Genomic DNA, 22220 nt, shown 5'->3' with positions numbered 1-22220 from the left:
CGTTATCGTTTGCGTTGAGTTAAGTTACACGTGTCACGTGACAGTAAAAATTATAAACGACACAAACTAAGATAAAACAACTAAACAAAAAGTTAAATCAAACAAGTTAATGTCGTTTACCCCCATAATATGATTTTAAACATCATTATGCGATCCAATTATAATGGAATACCGAACCGCTATGCTCCGCCCAATTTGGCTTCCTTGTCCCCATTACCGGGCGGGTTGCATTTCTATGAGCAGCATTGACTCGCTCCTCTGCACTTCGCCTGTTCCACGCAGAGAGAGCGCCACCCATCTCCCCATATTGAAACTCCTGTTTCGGTTCACCTTTACATTTGGACTCGCATCATCTCCATCCTGCGCCCCGAGCGTCTCAGCAGCCGGAACCGAGGGGTTTACAGGGACTAGGAAATGATCTCGCCGGAGATTAATTTGAATTTATTTACGAGTGAGCTTTCACTTTACCTCAAAAATCAAGTTAAAGTCGGGTTATTCGGCTCTGGAGTGGGACTCTCTGTAGTGCTCGGGTTCAGCGCCGCATATGCCTGCTACTACTTGATGTCCGTGGCTAAGGTAAGGTCATTTTAAAGAATGAATGGCTCGTGAATTCGGATGCTCGTGCACGTGATGTTTGCAGCGGTTGACAGGTCAGATCTGTGCGCGAGAACTACCGGCTAATGATGTCATGATGCAAGAGGCTATTATTCCATCATTACCGTCCTGTCAATATTCTCTCCACTCAATCCACATGTGTAGTTTATAGTAATGTATTAAAACGCACTGAAATATGTATCGAAGGTTTAATAGGTCTAAAGAAGCATTTTGAAATAAAATCATCGGTGAACAGTGCAACATCATCTTCCCCTATTTTATTTACCAAAGCAAATTGTACTGGAAATTCAGCAAGGTAGCTATCATTAAGCTAGGGTAATGAGTTTTGGGAAATGACTTTGAATATGGCATTGATGTGCCCTGTAGACTGCGGGTTTTCCACTGCAAACCTGCCACGGTGATTTACAGTATTAGTAAGTGCTGCATTTCAACATCTAATCGTTTATTAGAGGGACGATTGATACATTACTTTAATAGAGCGAAGAAGTTTCGAGTATTCGGCGAGAAACTATAAGTGACCCTCAAAGACAAAAGACAAAAGACATCTCTATATTGACAGAATGTTCTGAATTGGACGTATGCAACTACAAAACTAAATTATTTTGAAAAGTATAAACATGAGTACTAAAACTATTAAGATTTATTCATGCAGTGTTCACTTGGAGATGACGGTGTTGTATCTAAGGTTTTGGTTCCTTTATTACTTCTATTATATTTATATTAAAATTATATATATATATATATATATATATATATATATATATATATATATATATATATATATATATATATATATATATTATACAGTATAAAAATGATTTAATATAATATAATATTAAAGTTATATTATAATTAAAACGTATATTTATTATAATATTTTATTATTATTATTCAATTTAAATATATAATAACTTTGTTGTATTTCTGTTCAAATAAAAATATGTAATATTTACATAATACAGTTTAATACTTCATTATTACAATATTTATTTATACAATACATTAAATATAATATATTAAAATTAAATGATCATTAAAAAGTGTATTTATTATAATGTTTCATTATTATTTTACTATATTGTATAATCTTTTTGTTATATTTCTGTTCAAATAAAATTATATTTTGATAATACAATGCAATATATTATTATATATATTATTACAATATTTATTTTAAAATATAAATACATTTAATATACTGTGTTAAAATGTTGTTATATGTATAATAAAATATGTTACAATTTTATTATATTATATTAAAATAATATTATATTTATATAATACAATGTAATTTATTATTATCACAATATTTATTTTAAAATGTAAAATACACTTTAATATACATTTATATAATAATTATAATTAAGAAGAATATATATATAATTTAATATAAAACAATTTTAAGTAATATTATATTAAAGTTATATTATAATTAAAAAGTATATTTATTATAATATTTAATTATTAGTAGTATATTTCAATATATAATAATTGTGTTATATTTCTGTTAAAATAATTTTTTTGTATTTACATAATACAGTTTAATATTTTATTATTACAATATTTTAAAAAATCAAATACATTAAATGTAATATATTAAAATTATATTATAATTAAAAAGTATATTTATTATAATATTTCATTATTATTTTTACTATATTATATAATTTGTTTTGTTATATTTCTGTAAAACTCAATATATTATATATATATATATATATATATATATATATATATATATATATATATATATATAAAATAATATTTATTTTAAAATATAAAATACATTTAATATAGTATATTAAAATGTTGTTATGTGTATAATAAAATGTTACAATTGTATTATATTTATATTAATATAAAATTATATTTATATAAAACAATGTAATTTGTTATAAATACAATATTTATTTTAAAATGTGAAATACACTTTAATATAAATGTATATAACAATTATAATTAAAAAGTATATTTATTATTATTATTATTGGTAGTAGTAGTAGTATTTTTATTTTTTTTTTACAAAAAAAAAAAAAAAAAGGAGTTTCTTTAAATACATTCAATTTTCCAAGGACAATATGCAAGATTAAATTCAGATTATTCTAAATTCTAAAAAGTAAATTTTTAATGACTATTTTTTATTTTATGCAGTTTTAGATGTACTAGAGTTTTGTACTGTAGTTTTACATTCCAAGTTAAAAATCAATCCTTATGCTCTTTGATTTCTAGAAGCCACTACTCATTGCTGGAGGAAAAAAGTTTCATCAGTTCCTGAGGGACAAATGCCCCGTGGTCTCAGAGACATACTACCCCACGTTCTGGTGCTGGGAGAGTCGAGTCCAAACACTGCTCAGGCCCTTTGTGACTGCTAAACCCTGGGTCAACTACAGAAAGTGAGTACTTCTCATTCTATTATATGCTATGATTGTGAAAATTGTTTAACCATCAGTATGTCAATAAATGATAATATCTAATCGATAATCACTCTGGCGGCTTTCAAAATCAAACTATTGTGTCAGGTCCTGTGCATAATTTTGGGTTACATCAAAATCTACCATGATGGTAGACTGTAGAGAACTTAGTTTGATTTTATAATTAACAGCAAAATTTGTTTTAAAAAAAAATTATTCAAGGAATGTATTTGACCTATTTAGACTGTGTTTTTGTATTGTCAGGGAAAAAATGCACCTGAAAAATCAATTCCAGTGAGCAAAAATTGTTAATTTCTGACACAACTACTTTATTTAATCATAAATAGGCATTCAAAAATAGACTTTAGGGTCCTTTAACTGTCCTCAGATACTAGAAGGAAACATCAAGAATAAAAGTCAGTATCTTTCGGAGTTAATTTTCTGGAGTCAATTTTGCCTTATGCTGTAAAATAATAGCTCAATTTCTGCTGGATTCGTCATTCAAAATCAACACTGATTTTACATTTATGCTAAAGTTGCCACCTTCTCTCCACTTGAGGATATGTTTTGCCTTCGTTTACATATACAAGTGCCCTTGGTAGATGATCTGAGAGCTTTCTTCAGTATTCATTTCATTTATTGCCTGATGTACTGAGAGTGCACCTCTTATGCGGGGGGACGGCTGTTCTTAGCATAACGGGAAACAGAGAGGGTGTAGCATATATACTGTAATCTTTCCTGTCTGATGATTGCACATTATTGCAATCAAAACACTGATGCAAAAAATAATGACATGGTTGCCATTTATTTACTTAAAATGACCTCTGTTGGATGCTTTAGGGTGATATACCATTCTCATTATTGTAATGTGAAAAATCTGTTTCTTTACTGTAATAAATAATGAAAATAATTTTGTCCAGAGACGAACACAATGATTTTCTTTTTAAATGTAAGTTTGCACAGTGCATATAATAAAATCAGTACATCAAATACTACTATATTTTTCTTTACAAATGCACTTCACAATTTAAATAATATATTTGTCATATTTGAATGTAGGTGTGTATATATATATATATATATATATATATATATATATATATATATATATATATATATATATATATATACATACACATACAGTACTGTGCAAGAGTTTTAGGCACTTTTGAAAAATGTTGCATAGTGAGAATGTCTTCAAAAATAATGCCATAAAAAGTTTTCATTTATCAATTAACGTCATACAAAGTCCAGTAATCATAAAAAAGGCTAAATCAATATTTGGTGTGATGACCTTTGCCTTCAAAACAGCACCAATTCTGCTAGGTACACCTGGACACAGTTTTTCTTGGTTGTTGGCAGATAGGATGTTCCAAGCTTCTTGGAGAATTTGCCACAGTTCTTCTATCTATTTAGGCTGTCTCAATTGCTTCTGTCTCTTTATGTAATCTTAGACTGACACAATGTTTAGTGGGGGGATTTGTGGGGGCCATGACATCTGTTGCAGGACTCCCTGTTCTTCTTTTCTATTCTATTTGCAAAAGTAATGTTTGAGAGTCTAACATTTATATTTCCTATTGACACACTAAAGCTGAAGATGTAAATAACCACCTTAAAACAAATGTTTATGTGAAACATCTCATGCTTAAGACTTTTGCACAGTGCTGTATATATGTGGAGTGGTGGTGGCATAGTGGACTAAAGCACTGAACTGGTAAGCAAAAGGTTGTTGGTTCAATCCCCACAGCCACCACCATTGTGTCCTTGGGCAAGGCACTTAACTCCAGGTTGCCCCAGGGGGATTGTCCCTGTAATAAGGGCACTGTAAGTCACTTTGGATAAAAGTATCTGACAAATGCATAAATATATATATTAAGGCTTTCAATTTAATGCATTACTTCAGTGCAATTAATTCTATAAAAAAATAACATCTTAAAAACATTTACAGAATTAACACAATTCAAGATTGAAGCCTCCATGTTTTTGCGAGTCCCAGTCAGCAAGGGGCAAACACACCTCTGCACAGCTGTACAGACAACAAACAACAGCTGTTCCAAGACAAAACAGAAATAATTTTTTAAGTTACAAACAACATTTAACTTGACACAGCATCATCAAAACACTGTTTTTTTGCTAGAGACGCTAAAAACCTGAAAAAGTGTCTGTCTGAAGCATGTGTACAGACTGAAGGTTTCCTTTGTAAATCTCTTAAGTCTACCTCGGACAGAGTGATGAACTCAATTGTAAAAATGATGGCTATAGACTACAGACCAGTGATAGGCTTATGTTCAATGGTATGGATATAAACCAAACGATATATTGACTTCTAAAGCTACTTTTTGTTTTGTCTAATCAACAGTTATTGATTAGGTTTAAATGGCTTTAATGTTGCAGTGTATCCCTCATTGGACCAATTTAGAGAAATCACCCACTTTGCATTTCTACTAAATGTTCAGGATGCATGCACACACGAACAATAGCATCCTCCATTCTTTTGTCTAATAACCTGAATTGCTTTTAACGAGATTTGAATCAATAGCTAATCTGTTGCGCCACTCAATATGCAGGCGGCACGAGAGACGCACATGTGTTAGAGCAGCTAAATCTGCTTACGGATCCTGCGCATTTGCTAGGGTATGATTGAGGACGGTGTGTTTTAAGTCAAGGGCGTCTGACCGTCCCAGCAGCTGCGCATTCCCATTAGGAAGGAAGGGTGTGATGCATATTGGGACACACTGAATGCTCTTGTGTATGATGTTATCAACTGAAGCCCAGTGCTGTCTCTGTCACAGCCAGCAAGCTTAAATTCCATGTAGTCAGGAGTGAAATTGGGGCATATGTTTTTAAAACAGAACCTTCTTGGAATACAGATCCAAATGGAACATCATACCTTCAAATGCCAACAATATTTGAGTACTATATTCAGATTTATGATGTAATATCATGATACTAAAGGAATGTTCTGGGTTCAATACAAGTTGAATACAAGCAACAAGTTATTGACAACAACAGAAAATAGTGTTGGCCCTAGATTTTAGAAACAAGCAAAAACCTGTTTACAGTAAGTTCCTTACAATGGAAGTCTATGAGGCAAGGCATTGCACTGTCAAGACTTGTGTGCATGGGATGTGTGTCATTTTTCGATGTTCAAAAGACTTTCCTCTATCCCAGATTATTATGCAGAGACAACTTTAAGTAAACTTTGCTTTGTTTGCTCAGACTGATGAATTCACTGTAGCAGGGCTTCAGACAAAAAAAAAAAAAAAAAAAAAAAAAAAGGACTTTGGAGCCAGTAGGCCCTTTCCCACCTAGGGTCCTGGTACTTTTCCTTTAGTAACTTTCTAGATGAGAACTTGTACGAGGAACAGAACACCCAAGGAGATTTTTCCTCTGTTGCATTTGCATTCACATAGTTACCACCGTAGTGACGTAATCTAGTATTGACCATTTTTCTTCTGATGTGGATGGAACGCTCAATTCAATGTCAACAACACCGAAATCAATAACACCGACGAAGGATGCCAGGATCGGAGTTACACTTTTGTTAGGGCTGTTTTACACAAGCTTTGGTTGCATCCGAAAACGTAGACAGCTTCCTAATCAGTTAATGGTTTAAACGACAGTGTTTTTGGATGAATGGAACTCTAAAGGAAACTGAACAGTTTAAAAAGCACATTATTTCATCCTACCTCCTTATACAGTCCCCTGAAGGCAGCATTTTCCCGTTTTTGGATGCATTCTTCAATCTTCAGGTTACAGTTTAAACTGTGCGTGAGAGCTGTGCGTGTGGAGACCTGTGCTGCTACAGCCGGAGTAAGAGGACAGGTGAGGCAGTCAGACTACCATGCAGCACGCGCTGAATTTGCTTTTATACCCTCCAGAATGCCTTCCTCCAGTGACTTCCCTTGGAAGAACATAAGTGTAAACACAATTTTTGTGAGTCTAGTCTAAATCATAGTCACAGATGCTGTCCAAAGAGCTTAACTTGTTAGGCAGCGGTTCCCAACCCTGTTCCTGGAGCACCCCCCAGAGAGATATCCAAAATGTGTAGTGTTGGGGGGCCTCCATGAACAGGGTTGTGAACCACTGCTCTAAGGTACTGTATTTGATGTAGGCTATAAATGTTATATGTATTCTTCTCTAGACACATTTGTGAAAGTAGATTGTTTTTGGCAAGTGCTATGCCAGATTGGACTCTCACTGTCTGGTATTTTGCAAAGTGGGATTTACATGTCTATAAAAAACATTCCCACATTCAGAGTGTGGGCCGTTCCTGATGGCATAGGCTGGGTTTCCCAAAGCACTAAGAAAACGCTAGTAGCATTTAAGTAGTACTTAATCTCTACGGCGCATTTTCCATAAGCGTCATTATTTAAGTAGGATGTAAAAACGCTCGTAAAATAATGAAAATAAATCCATTAAGTGCAACTTAAACTTATCTTTCTTGCATCTTTTACAGTTTATCAGAGACAAATGGACATTTAATAAATTATATTAATATATTGTGATCATTGGAAAGTCATTGTACACTGTTATAAAATCTCACTGAAATTAATAGGCAGTTTCCACAGTCTGCGCATGCAATGTAATAGTTAATGTATTTTCGATGCTTCGAAAAGGTTACAAACAACTTTCAGGTTTGTTAGTATTTCCACATTATTTTCATGTTGAGAAGACAAACTTCTGGACATACTGGCTAAAGTTTCAGCACCTTTGGAGCGGACAGCTTCTGTAACAAAGCATATAAGTTCTACTTTATAACGAGCAGGTACGTGCTGGTTTGGGAAACAGGAGTTATTATATCGTTAAATAACGAGCATCGTTAAATAAGATGATTGTAAAAGCTTAAGCTGCACCGTTATCGGGAAATTCAGCCATAGCCTGCAGACAGACGTGGTCTAGAGTGCATATTTTATGAGTGGTCTGAAATTACATACCCCACATTTATCTTTACAGGGTCATCTAGTCTCTGAGAAAGCTGGTTTGGTGTAAAGATGTCTAGGCTCAGCTGTAAGACAACACGAGAGCCCTTTGACACAGATTGAGTCTCTCTGGAGGAATCAAACACTGTCATGATGAGGCAACACAAAACAACAGATGAGTGTGTGTCTAAAAATGAGTTTACATGCCTAGAAACATGTGCTACCAGTCAATCCATTGTAAATCCATTATTAATGAGCAATATCTCAGTTGAATGTGGGCAAAATAGTGATATGGTGGCTTAATAAAATGCAGCAAATATGTTAAATTAAAATATACATTCAGAGTCTGAGGTGTTTTAGTATAATGTTAAATGTAGGCATGAAGAGTAGTGATAAACTGATATACAGATGCCCCCAAAAGTATTTGCACACTCAAGCCACACTTAAAAATCAATGGATGGCAAAATACCAAACCAGTGGCATTTATTTTAAATAAATATAGCATAAGAAAACTTTTCAAGCAAAACATTTCACAAAATGAAGTTTGTAAGCATTGAAAATATAAAACAATAGAAATATTGTTCAAAATAAAGACATATTTGGACACTTTCTGGTTGTCAAACATTAGTGGCACATGTCCATTGTTGAGGCACGACCATAATTGACTTAAAGCATGTGTAATTACTTTGAAACATCTTCAAATAAGCTTGCGTTTGCACTCCCCTACATTTGCATACCTATTATGCAAGTAAATGGGGTGCAAAGTCTATTGTGTCTGCACCCTTAACTTGCTGAACTATACCCGTGGTGGTTACTAGGGGTTGCACGATACTGATTTTTAATGGTCAACTAGTCGTGCCGAATCCCCCCCCACCCCAACAGGTTACTGTAGCATCTGTGTCTTCTTTATCAAGTACATTTGAGCCACTTTGCTCGTTCAGTGCAGAGCCATCGGCCTCCACACCTACTAGCAAGTTTCCGAAACATAGGATGGCAGGGAAAGAGTCATTTATATTCATGAGTAAAGTGATAACTGATTAGACGATTCAGTAATATTTGTCAGGAAAGTGCTAGCTGATTGTTCAGAGAAACTATAACCCAACCCCTAAACATAATCCTAACAAATCAGGTAGAGCTTTCCTCATTAATATGAATCTTCCATTTCCATCCTACATTTCAGAAATCCATCACCGTATGCATTTCCTACAGACGCTTTTTGTAAATCAGGTGGAAAGCGACTAGTCGACATCAGGCTGACAGTGTCGACTACCTTATCCATCCATCCGTCCATCCATCCATCTTCTGCTGCCTATCTGGGACCAGGTTGCGGTAGCAGAAGACTAAGCAAAGCAGCCCATACGTCCTTTTCCTCGACCACATCCTCCAGCTCATTCTGTGGGAACCCAAGGTATTCCCAGCCAAGAGATATAATCCCTCCATCATGTTCTGGGTCTTCCCCAGAGCCTCCTCCCAGTTGGACATGCCCGGAACAACTCTGCAGGAAGGCACCCAGGAGGCATCCTAATCAGATGCTCAAACTACCTCAACTGGCTCCTTTCAATGCGGAGGAGCAGCAGCTCTACTCTGAGCTCCTCTTGGATGTCAGAGCTTCGCACCTATCCCTTAGGATAAGCCCTGCCACCCTGCGAAGAAAGGCCGCTTGTATCCGCTATCTTATTCTTTCGGTCACTACCCCAAAGCTCATGACCATAGATGAGGGTTGGAACGTAGACCGACTGGTAAATTGAGAGCTTTGCCTTTAGGCTCAACTCCCTCTTCATCACCACAGTCCGGTACAGCGACCACATTACTACAACCGCTACACCAATCCGCCTATTGATATTTGTATCCAAAATTTCCTCACTTGTGAACAAGACCCCGAGATACTTGAACTCCTCCACTTGGGGCAGCTGCTCGCTCCCTACCTCAAGAGGAAAATCCACCCTTTGTATGTGTAAGAGAACCATGGCCTCAGACTTGGAGGTCCTGACCCTCATCCCAGTTGCTTCATACTCTGCCGCAAACCACCCCAGTGTGTGCTGGAGGTCACAGCCTGACGATGCAAACAGGACCACATCATCTGCAAATTGCAGAGATGCAATCATGAGGCCCCCAGACTGAACACATTCCCCACCTTGGCTGCTCTTTGAAATCCTGTCTATGAATATCACTAACTGGATTGATGACAAGGGACAGCCCTGTAGGAGTCCAGAGCCCAATGGGGAACAAACCTTGTTGTCGAATAGTCGTTTGTCATATGAAACTCTAATGATGACACTTGAGAGGAGCACTTCAGCTCAAGTGCCTGATAGAGGAGAAGAAGAAGACACAGCTCAAAGTCCAGACTCACTCCAAACTTTCCAAGATTGCAAAGTATGAGGAAATTATACAAAACTGGTAAATACAGAAGCAGTGTCGTCGTGAAATAAAGCGGAGCTGGCAAGCAAAACTTGCATGTCAGAGTGTCTAAAAAGGAAACACCCATTATATCTTTAATGCATCCTTTGTTAAATTTCAAATAATAAGGAAGCGGGTCATGTAAATAAGCACAAACTCCAAAACTGGTATTTCTCTGTGCGGTCAAAGCCGCTTCTATGAGTCGCATGAAGTGACCCAATCTAAAAGGAATAGATTTAAACTGCACCCGGCTGGCTGATGTGCTCATCTCCCACGCACGCTGGCTTGCAACATATTGAATCATAATATATGTGTCACGGTGTGTATCTTATCATAAGGCAATCAGCAATACGCAGCTGTATTAAGAAGAGAGAGTTTGTTTTTTGTGAGATAAAGATGGATTGATATCAAGTGAACAAAACTTTGAGAGAGAGTATCTCAGCCCATGAGTTAGGGTTAGGCAAAATAATAAAACAAAATAATTTTTTTTCCTGTATAAATATATAAAACTCCTTTAAAACAATATACAGCTATACTGCAGAAGAAATTAAAATTAGTTTTCAGATAATGTTGAATATAATCCTGAAAAATACAAAATATACTTATTTTCAAGATATATTCTCTGAAAGCAAGTCTAAAAATATTATGTTTTGTTTCTCAGGTAAATGTATCTTGTTTTAAGGATTGTTAGATAAAAACAATCAATAACTATAGGATTTTTATGCGGTGAATTCACTGCAAAAAATGATTTTTCAAGACAAGTATTTTTGTCTTGTTTTACTGTAAAATTATCTAAACATTCTTAAAACGTGATTTATTTGTCAAGCAATATGGAATAAAATATTAAGTCTTGTTTTAAAATAAATCTGACAAAACTTTAGACTTAAAACAAGAAAAGATCTACTAAGTGGTAAGCAAAATAAACTTGTTTTCCCTTTAAATGAAGTGTATTTTTCTTACCCCATTGGCAAACAGTTTTTTCTTGTTTTAAGCATAAATCTCACTAAATTTTGTTCGATTTCTCTCAAAACAAGACTTAAAATCTTATGCCAGTTTGCTTGTCAAGTAAATAAATCACATTTTAAGAATGTTTAAATATTTTTACTGGAAACAAGACAAAAATACTTGTCTTGAAAATCATTTTTTGCAGTGGATTAAACTTGTATTAAATCTTTAAGTATTTTTTTCCCTGAAATTTAGTGAAGATCATTAATAGGTCTTTTTTTTTTAATTTTTAGTAAACACATATTTAATACAACCACTTAACTCAAGGAACAAGCTGAATTGTCGGTTTAGAGCTAATTAATTAATTGTTGCAGTAATCGCCCGAATAGTCGAATAATCATTCTAATAATAGTTAGATTAGTTGAGATTATCAAAATAATCCTTAGTTGCAGCCCTAGACTAGTCTATGCAAACCCTAGTGGTTACTCTACTACCTGTGTGAACTTGAAGGGAACTGACTTCATACATCCATGAAGAATCACCTTTAGATTAGTTGTTTAAAAGTAACTGCAAATATGGCTAAGAAAGTAAAGATCGATTTGTTTGCAGATGTCACATCGTTTGATGATTTGTATCTAATGCAACGACATTTAGACATTTGGAAGTGTGACGTAAGTATTCAAAAGTGACCAAATACGGATCACTGCATATACACCAATTAGTCAGCCAATATTTGGCCATTTGAAATTTTCTGCATCAGCTGATAACCGTACGTGCTTATACAACCCCAATTCCGAAAAAGTTGGGACAGTATGAAAAATGCTAATAAAAGCAAAAAGGAGTGATTTGTAAATTATATCCAACCTTTGCTAAATTGAAAGCACTACAACTAAACCTTATAAGATGTTTTACCTTGTGAATTTCATTGTTTATTTTTTATTTTTTTTATGTACAGTAATTTCAAATCAGATGATTGCAACACACTCCAAAAAAGTTGGGAGTCGAGTGTTTACCACTGTAAAACATCATGCATACATATCTGTCTGCATTCATTGTGCCCTCATAGATGTGCGAGTTACCCATGGACACTGACACAACCCCTGGCCCATACAGACACTGGCTTGTGGACCTGATGCCGATAATAGCTTGGATGTTTTTTTTCTTCTTTGGCCCGGATAACACGATGACTGTGTTTTTCAAAAACTATATGAAATATGGACTCATAGAGCAAAAAACACAGTTCCACTTTTCTACTTTCCATCTTAGATGAGACCGAGCCCAGAGAAGCTTCTGGACAGTGTTGATGTAGGGCTTCTGCTTTGCATAGTAAATGCAGCAGTGAATGGTGTTGACTTACAAAGGTAAACAAAGGTTTACTAAAGTTATCCCAAGCCCATGTTTATGATATCCATTACAGATGAATGAAGTTTTTTAAGACAGTGACGTCTGAGGGATCAGAGATCACACACATTCAGAAATGGTTTTCGTCTTGCCCTTTACGCACCAACATTTGACCAGATTCCTTGAATCTTTTAACTATATTGTTCACTGTAGAGGGTGAAATGCCCGAAATCCTTCCAATTTGTCTTTGGGGAACATTGTTCTCAAAGTGCTGGATTATTTGCTGAAGTATGTGTTGGCAAATTGACAAGTCTTGAATGATCCTTACTCTTGAAGGACTAGGCTGTTTTTGGAGGCTCCTTATACAGTACTATGACACAATTGCCTCTCCTGTTTAACATCTCCTGTTTCACATCGCCTTCTTATTTCAACTCATCAAATTGTTATTAGTCTTAAATTGGCCCTGTCTCAACTTTTTTGGAGTGTGTTGTAATCATCTGATTTGAAATTACATAAAAAATAAACAATGAAATTCACAATGTTTAGTTGTAGTGCTTTCAATATAGAAAAGGGTGAATATAATTTACAAATCACTTCTTTTTGATTTTATTAGCATTTTTCATACTGTCTCAACTTTTTCGGTTTGGGGTTGTACAATATACTGAAGTCTGAACTTTTCTGTTTTCAAATTTCAAACACATTTTAAGTAAATATTATGCTAATTAAGTACTTGTTAAATATGAGGACATTTGGAACATCTAATGTTCTAGCATTAAGTTTTATTATATATCTTATTTACATGTACATTTATTTAATTAAAAAACAGATTTTATATAGGAAACAGGAAACACTCAAGCAATTTAACCATAGTATCGTGCTCTATAGAGTATACTATTGTACTGTATATATCATACATCATAAACCATATAGGCCTGTAATATATAGAATATATAATATATTGCCATGATATTGGTCATTGGCTACTCTCAGTGTTTCCCGTAGGATTCTTTTCAGCAGTGGTGCAGTTGTGCGCATGTCCTCAAACCATGCCGGACCCGTATTAACGCGTGTTGATGGAGGAATAGCTTAAAACACTGGTGTCAAACTCAGTTTCAGCCTGGGCCACATCAGCCTTTTGTGTACCCTCAAAGGACCAGTTGAAAATGTGGCACCAGCACATGCTTTGGTAGCACCCGTGCAATTACCAATAATATTACATATTATGTTAGTAACTATGGTTTCTATATAAAGAACAATAGCATTTTAATATAAAGATTTTTATAAAGGCATTTTGTAATTATAAACAGCAGTCTAAATACATTTAGAAAGTTTTTCTGCCACAAATACTATAGTTAATACAGTTAGTGTTACTGCAGTAAATCCATGGTAAAGTTTTGTAAGCATTGTGATGAGAGGATTGAAAAGCCTTCTAATTTATGTTTTCTTTGTCAGTGCCGTTTAGAATGTGGGGGCTGTTTGTTTTAAACTAGTTTCATCACCGAGACATAAGAGTTTTGCAACAGACAATTCTGCACCGCATTCAAATGGGCTTCGCAATCCCCGCCGCGCATCTCACTGGTTCACAAGCACATTTAAAATAGTCTGTGCTGTTGAGGCCAGTCTACGAATTACCGCACCTGCTCTGCGCTCGTGCTGCTCTATCCATTGAGTCGTGTTGACAACTGACCCGTGTAGCGCTGTTTAATTCCACTTTTGAAATGAGCAAAATGCGTTCCAAAACATACTGATGACATTAATATTTATAAGGAAAATGCTAACTGATTGCGCTAACTGAAACGTTGCGATCCCCTTCCATCCAATGTTTCAGAAATGAGCTCGCGGGTCACATGAAATGAAGTGAGTTTGACAAATGTGTGTAATGAGGTGACGTCACTGTGAGTGTGTGCGTGTATTTGTGTGTTTATGTAGTTGGTCTCTTTCTCAGTGTACAGTGCGCACAGCTGACTGGGGCTGACGAGCATTATGTTGCATCAAGAATATGAAATGAACCATGTGAAATTGTAACATGGGCACTCAAAATCCTGTGGCGGCACTGTGCCGCTGCAAAATGCATATAGGGGAAACACTGACTCTGCTTTCTAGATATTGGGATCTCCATCAGCCACTGAAACGACTAATATAGAGACTGGATGCAAACTGACGTCCAGCAGGGGAAGAGATGTCAGCTCAGAGCACAGTTGGGGTTTTTCTAGTGCCAGACTGCAGACTAGCTTTGGCTTTAGATCAGACAGAATCCAGATAGTGTCCATATCCAACTCTGTTGCTTAATGAACAGCGCATTTAATATCTTATGTAGTTGAAATGTGCTATAAATGTCAAAAACAATAAACCCTCACTACTGTAGGAAATGTAGTAAACCATTATAAGAGTTTATCAGAATGCACAGCATTTGGTGTAAGTAATCCAATGTTAGATTGCCTAATATATCAGAGAGGAATGATTTGCACTAATGATTGAATTAAAGAACATTTTGGATTTGTAACTATTCTCTTTAGTCTTTTAATTTTGCATCATTTTAATTGATATGTTGTTTACATGTAAAGAAACACTACAGGATTTCCATATCCCTAAAAATAGATAAAATCCAATCACAGGTTCAACTGCTTCAGCATTTATATATATTTAGCATTATTGTTATGTTCCCGGTCTAGGTTCGAGGTGTAACATAAATAACGATTTCTGAACACCAGTTTTTCAGTTTCCTTCTTTCTCTCTCTCTCTCACTCTCTCCCTTTTTTTTTTTTTTTTTTTTTGAAAACACCATAACACACGAAAGCAAAGTGACTTCATTACACTAAATTTTGGTCACAGTGTGTATGTAGTAGCACATTAAGCTAGGCACATAAACACATAAATGGAAAAAATATATTTTCATTTAGTTAATGCACAGCTGACCCTTACATAAACTGACTCTTACATGGTATAGTGATGGTATCAGATGGTAATACCATTCTACTGAATGATTACCATATTCATATGCCATTGTATTTAAATAGTATTTCAAGGTACTTTAAAGAATAGAATGGTAAAAAATTTTTTACCACCATAGTACCATGGCCAAAAAATGATGGTAAACAATGGTACTTTGTGTTAGTGGGAACTATTTCTCCTGTAACAATTTCTACGTTTGCACTATTTATGAGGACGTAAGATTGTATTAACACTCAGTGAATGTTCATCTGGCTAAATCAAGTTGTTTCTCTCTATTCTGTGTTGTGTGTGTGTGTGTATGTGTGTCTGGCAGTGAGCTCATTAGAGCATCAGATGGAGGCCAGATCTCTCTGGACTGGTTTGACAATGATGACAGCACGTCCCACCCGGATCCGTCTACGCGACCCACAGTGCTGCTGCTCCCAGGACTGACGGGCACGAGCCGTGAATCCTACATTCTGCATATGGTACAGCATAGTCGTGATCTGGGCTACAGGTGAGTGGCGGTTCAGTGTTTTCACTCTCCAGTTGAAAAGAATAGTTCACCAAAAATGAAAATTCTGTCATGATTTACTCAGACTCATGTTGTTCCAAACCTGTATAACTTTCTTTCATTGATCACATAATGATGTACTGGCAAGTGAATGTGGATTCACGCTGTCAAGCTCCGAAAATGACAAAAAAGCTCCCTAAAAGTTTGACAAAAGTAGTCCATATGATTGGTGCGCTATATTCCAAGTCCTTTAAAGTCATATTTTTGCTTTGTGGCACTAGATTGCTTTGTGTGAATATAAGTCATCTTCTGTTTTTGAATTGAACCCTAACACAAAGTATGAGCAATAGTAAAAGTGAAGCTTGCCTTTAGGGCTGGCCATTTTATAAATACACATTTGCATAGGGTGACCAGATTCTTGCTTGTGGAAAATGGGACAGTCCCCTCCCAGCAAAAATGAAATTGACGTATCCTTACCTAGGAGCAGATCAATGCGAAGTAGAGGGAGCATCCGCATCTGTAACTGTTGTCACCTTGTACTTTTCCCCGGCAACAATTTTTCTCAGTGTGCGCTTGTCTTTCAAGAGTTTATCGTAAAATGCAGTCCAGTCCAAAGTTAAGACATACGAAAAGCATTGCCTTCATGACTGTTTCACTGAGTGGAAATTTATCCGGTGTCCATGCTGCAGATGTCCCAGGCAGGCATAAAATAAACTCCACGACCTTGGCTAAGACTTCGAAGTTGATGGTCTTGCTCTCCAGCTCACGAAAATCATCTGTCCATCTCTCAGACATGGCCATCTTGTTCATGTTCCACTCAGTGATGCGACAAGTGACAATGTTTTTCACGCAAGCCCACTTATCAAAGAGCTTGGTTTCATCAGTCAAACTGAGAGCGGGGATTCTGGAGTAGAAGTGTTCGAGACTGCTTTGAATGTCTTTCCACTCTGTGATGTCTCTCAGTAGGGCCCAGTCAAGTTTTTCTGTGTTGTCCAATGAGCGGCTCCAATTTTGGAGGTAATCCACCGATGCTGAATAAAATTTTCTGACTGCACAAAAGAAATCATCCGCTCGCATGTCACCAGCTTCAACCAGGGCATCCAACTGCTTTTTAATGTCAGAGGGTATGAATGATTCCTCCAGCCTGGCAAGCAAGACTTTTCTCAGGTCATGAATGTGCAAAGCTATGGCAAAAAGCAAAAAGGCCTTTCACTTGCGTGCAATTTGTCAGATTCAGAACTTTGCTTCACAAAAAAATCACTAACATTTGGTGTGGCACAGCAGCCACATAGTTTTTTGTATGAACAGGATGCGCGATGTCAGTGTGGCCTCCATAGGCGATGGAAAAGCGAGCTCCACAAATCTCACACCTCACTTTACTATGCTTTGTCTATGACTCCTTTTTAGAAATGTAAACTCTTTTTGAAGATCCTCATTATATGTACATGCACGCTTCCTTGACATTTTTACAGCCGCAATTTCATCTGTGTGCTCTTTCAAACTGACTCTTCAATCAGTTCACTAACTGGATAGTTTAATCCAATCATGTACTTCAAATAACACGGTGTGGTTTTATTGGTTTTACAAGCCGTATCCTTGGCTACCTTTGATTAGAATACTCACATGACTGAGAAAGCCCCATAGGCGATAGATACATTTTAGGAGAGGGGAAATACGGGACAAAACACTATTTTTTCAGAATAAGTTGGGACACTAGAAAAAGTGCTTGAATATGGGACTGTCCCGGGAAAAATGGGACGTCTGACCACCCTACATTTGCGGGCTCCTTGACCTTCAACTTGAATTCAAGAACTGCACCTATAGTGCACTTTAAAAGCAACACATTTACATTGACTGTGCACATTTTGGTATAAGGCACTGTAAGATTCTAAAAGGCTTGAATTGATGCTTTTGTAAGCATTATGGCACACCTGCGCCAGAAGAACAAGTGTAGCTATGCAGGGTCATTATTTAGTATGGGGCACAAACAATCACTTAACAATCAATTATTTGACTGATCTTTGAAACATCGATGAATAATTCAAATAATTTTGACAGATAAAAAAGAAACAAGAAAAACATTTGAACCTAGTGCATCAGTTTTAACTTCACTCTTTGTCTCTCACATTCCTGCTGTGCATGTGCCCTGTTTATTTCCTGGTATTAATATGCATATTAGATTCGTATTAACTGGCACATCATCATTTACACCTTGTATTGTGCGTCTCTTTAGTGTTTAGATTTTGAGTAGAGGGTATCTGATTTCATGACTGCATACATCAATCATTACTTCAGTGTGTTAATGTATGATAATTAAGCGCAAACTGCACAATAACAAAAAGAAAACACAAATAAAAGCAGCGCATCATTTCAGCCAATTATGCATGCATTTAATAAGTGCAAACATCACGTTTAGAGCAGAATTGTCCGTTATTTTAGTGGAGTAACTGTGTTAACTAAGCTTCACGGATGTGCTTCTCATGTTACACTTTATTTTTACATCAGGGACTATGAAGTTCTGTGAACTTGTGCATGTGTGAATGCGCTTTAACCGGCAAAGTTTAAAAACCTCGTTTTAGCACAGCGACACAGCACATTGACAGGTTGAAGTTTCACACTTGAACTCAAACAAGGGGAGTCAAAAAATCTATCATAAACACCTATCTATTGTCATATATGTGCCATTATAATGGATGCTACACCCCTCAGTGCCCTAGTACTTATAAAATAAAAACAAGTATGACTGATAAAAATAGACCATGACAGAAATTTTACAGAGAGTTACAGAGAGTTACGAATAAAGAAATGGGGCAACCTTGGGGCAACCTCTGAAAATGATGCCACACAAATATCCCTAATAATTTAATCTCAGCACAAAACACCACTAAGACATGCACATCCATGTCAAAAAGCTCAAGAGACCATGAGAGTAAAGTGTGCATATTATCTCACTAACTCGAATGAACAGCATAACAAAACAAATCAAAACGACAGACTCCCAATATTTAGCAGTCATTGTATTCTAATATAAACCAATGCACCAACAATACAACACCTCAACGCAATGGCATACAATTCATTGAAATGATGAACAGTGCTTAACTAATCCAACCAACAGCACATTAGAAAAAAAAATTCGCTTTTAAAACTTACCAATTAAGTTCACTACGCAGGTCTGCAGTCAAGAGCGGTAACTTACGATGCTCATGTCAACAGCTGACATAAATATGATCAAAGCTTTTGGTTGGCTCCGGGGCAAAGGCAAACTAGCCCCTCAAGCCAACGTTGAATGCTCGTTGCACATGCGCATGACATTCTCCAGATTTCCGTTGATTAACATTGGGGATGAAGGGCTAGCCCCATGCATAGCAAATGAGAATGATTAAATGGCTTTTATGCAACATACCTTAATAATAATAGAATTTCTCAAAAGAATACTGTATATCATTTTTTTCTTGTATAATGGACATAAAACACGTTTAAGTTGCAGAAAATATATTATTTCTTAAAATAAATGTATGATGATGCCATGAAATTTGCACAACAGCGCCACCTCTGGTGGGGTTTAGCCCCACTTGCCCTTAATGTAGAGCTATGACATCTAACTATACCCTCTATAACATCATAGTCTGGCAGGTGTTCAGCTTCAGAAGCTGTCACTCTATATAGACTGAGAGAGGGAGCTTGAACAAAGAGCTGAGCTCTGTATTAAACCCTTCAGGGATGCAGAGTCGGGCACTTTCTCTCCTTTTGGGCATCTGTCAGGAGCTCATTCTTCTAAAACTCAAGAGGCGTGAGGCAGTGGGGGTTTAGCAGCTCACTCAGCATCTTCTTTCTCTGGCGTGTTTCCTCTGCTTAATGAATTGCAGCTTTGACCAGCTTTGCAGCTTAGCTAAGACCGACTTTCCATGCTGCAGCGAAAAAGGCCCACAAGCAGCTGAAGTTACATTAATGTTAGCAGTGACGTACGTTAGAAGATGTAAACTATTTTATTTTTTTGCAACTGAACATCTACAGTAAGCTTTGTATTTTAACCTTGAGTTAAGAAGTTTTTTGCAGGGCTCCAGACTAAAAATGACTTAGGAGCCATAGGCTCCTCAACTGAAACATTAAGGAGCCAAACGGCTGTTTTTAGTTGCCAAATCACAGAATTGCTCGATTTAGATTGCTGTTCAGAAACAAGATAGAAAGCGGAAGAAAAGGAAGACAGTTGATCACCCATTAATCAGAGGTTTAATAAACAGAATATATTGTTGAGAAGATACGTTTGCATTCCCTTTTGTCTCAAATGTTCACACCCCTTTCAGGGACTTAATAAAGAAGCCCGAAATACACTTGGGACTCTTATTTTGAAATGTCTGCGCTCACAGTTGTGAGCTCACTGACGGCTGATTCGCTGAGAAAGTGAATCTGATTCAAACTGCTAACCTAAGCTCCAGAGTTCAAACCCTCAGTTCTTCTCGCGTGATTCATGAGTTCATGACTCTCTCGCGCTGGGTTTGTTGTTGCGTGCAGTGTAGCGACTAGCGAGCTCATCACAACAGAATGGGTGAAAAACGGCGAGAGACACGCTTTTGCGCACTCTATAGATATATTCAATAACGCACAAGATAATATATGACGAAACCGCTTATGAACGCACACAACCCGACTGTCGCCAGTGGTGACTAGATGTTAAATTATTGTCACAATCAATTGTTTTTGGTTTCATTTGCGACCATTTTAGTCGCAGTCTGGAGCCCTGATTTGTGCACTGACTGATGGGTGATGGGTCTCCTGTTATTTAGAGAGGGTTTTTAGGGTTCTGTGAAATGGCTGCCTTATCCATCCATTCTGCTACACGTAACAACTGTTAGATACGTCTTATCCAATTTTTGTGAGAGCACTAATTCTAAGCGCAATTTCGTGCCAGCGTAAAGCGCAATTTGGCGTGGGAGGGAGTGTTTACACTATCTGTGGGTGTTGCAAAATTATAGAGAATATTTCAGGGCTGATTGCACCTGCTTAAACTAGCTTGCAGGTGGTTAGTGAATAAGACACAGGTTTTTGTGCTGAAATACCACACGCAAATGTGGCTCAACTATTTAGTGAAACTAAACTGTTTTTTTTTAAGTAAAGATTAGATTAATTGTAGGCTTATATAAACCTACCTCTCCCCAGAGATCTTCTATACTGAGATAACAACCTCCGCGCTTTTACCATAGGAGAGAGTGTAATGGTCAACTAGCATGTTGCGACAGTAAGTTGTTAGGTTAGGGGTATGACGAGGCGAGGACTCAAATGCAGAGTGCGGTAAATGGGCTTTATTAATACAAAAAAAAAAAAAAAATATATATATATATATATATATATATATATATATATATATATATATATATATACTCCAAAGGGGAAAAACACAGTCCCAGGGCCGGGAGTCAATTCAACTGGCTGGGCTGGAGAGAAGAAGCTCCACAAGCCATGCTGTCTAGAGCCAAATGGGCTAGGACCAGCATGGGAATAGGAATGAGGCTTTGACAGCAGGAGCAAACACACAAGAGACCTGAACAGGGAAACATCCACAATGAACTGGCACAGGACAAAAGACACTTGGAGATTAATAGGGAAGGAAATGAGGAGGGTAACGAGGGAAGGCAGGTAAAACTAATAACTAATAACAAGGTAAACGAGGGGGCAGGGTTTCAGTTAAGACAGCACAGAACAAAATTTACACCTGCTCCTGACCACGTGTAAATCGTGCGTAAGATATCAGAACATGTTGTGTTCTTTCAGGCCTACTGCCATGACTACATTTTGATAGAAGTGAAATGTAATAAGTAATGAAAAAATTAACAAATAATAATAATAATAATAATAATAAAAAGTTTTCTTTTTAAACCACAGCCTATACTTATTTAGAAACGTTTCTTTACTGCATGAATTTATTTTTTCAAAGCATGATTTTTCCCCCCAACTCTGCTCTTTTCCAACAGAAGTGCTTCAATTTTCTCAAAAAAATCAATGCCCTCTAACGTGACTGTTTAGACAGTTTTTTAATTTGATATGAGCTCTATAATTTAGGTTTCATTATTTAGTATAGGCATCTGTAAATCACATTCAGTTGATAACGTGTGGCCAATGCTAATGCTGTTAAACCCAAATAAA

At 36.4% G+C, this 22220-nt stretch overlaps 1 protein-coding gene across 1 annotated transcript in view; it reads left to right on the top strand.

Moving 5' to 3' along the window:
- The first annotated feature begins 223 nt into the window (after nt 1-223).
- Nucleotides 224-22220, top strand: part of abhd3 (abhydrolase domain containing 3, phospholipase) — a 41328-nt gene continuing 19331 nt past the window's right edge. The window contains exons 1-3 of the mRNA XM_051700847.1: nt 224-576; nt 2845-3008; nt 15897-16079. Coding sequence (XP_051556807.1) covers nt 415-576; nt 2845-3008; nt 15897-16079 — 509 coding nt within the window. The 5' untranslated portion in view covers nt 224-414. The remainder of the gene's footprint in view (nt 577-2844; nt 3009-15896; nt 16080-22220) is intronic.

Source organism: Myxocyprinus asiaticus, chromosome 6, assembly GCF_019703515.2.
Source record: "Myxocyprinus asiaticus isolate MX2 ecotype Aquarium Trade chromosome 6, UBuf_Myxa_2, whole genome shotgun sequence".
Lineage (NCBI taxonomy): Eukaryota > Metazoa > Chordata > Actinopteri > Cypriniformes > Catostomidae > Myxocyprinus > Myxocyprinus asiaticus.
The sequence above is the reverse complement of the archived record's forward strand: the minus strand, read 5'-3'. Positions and strand labels throughout refer to the sequence as shown.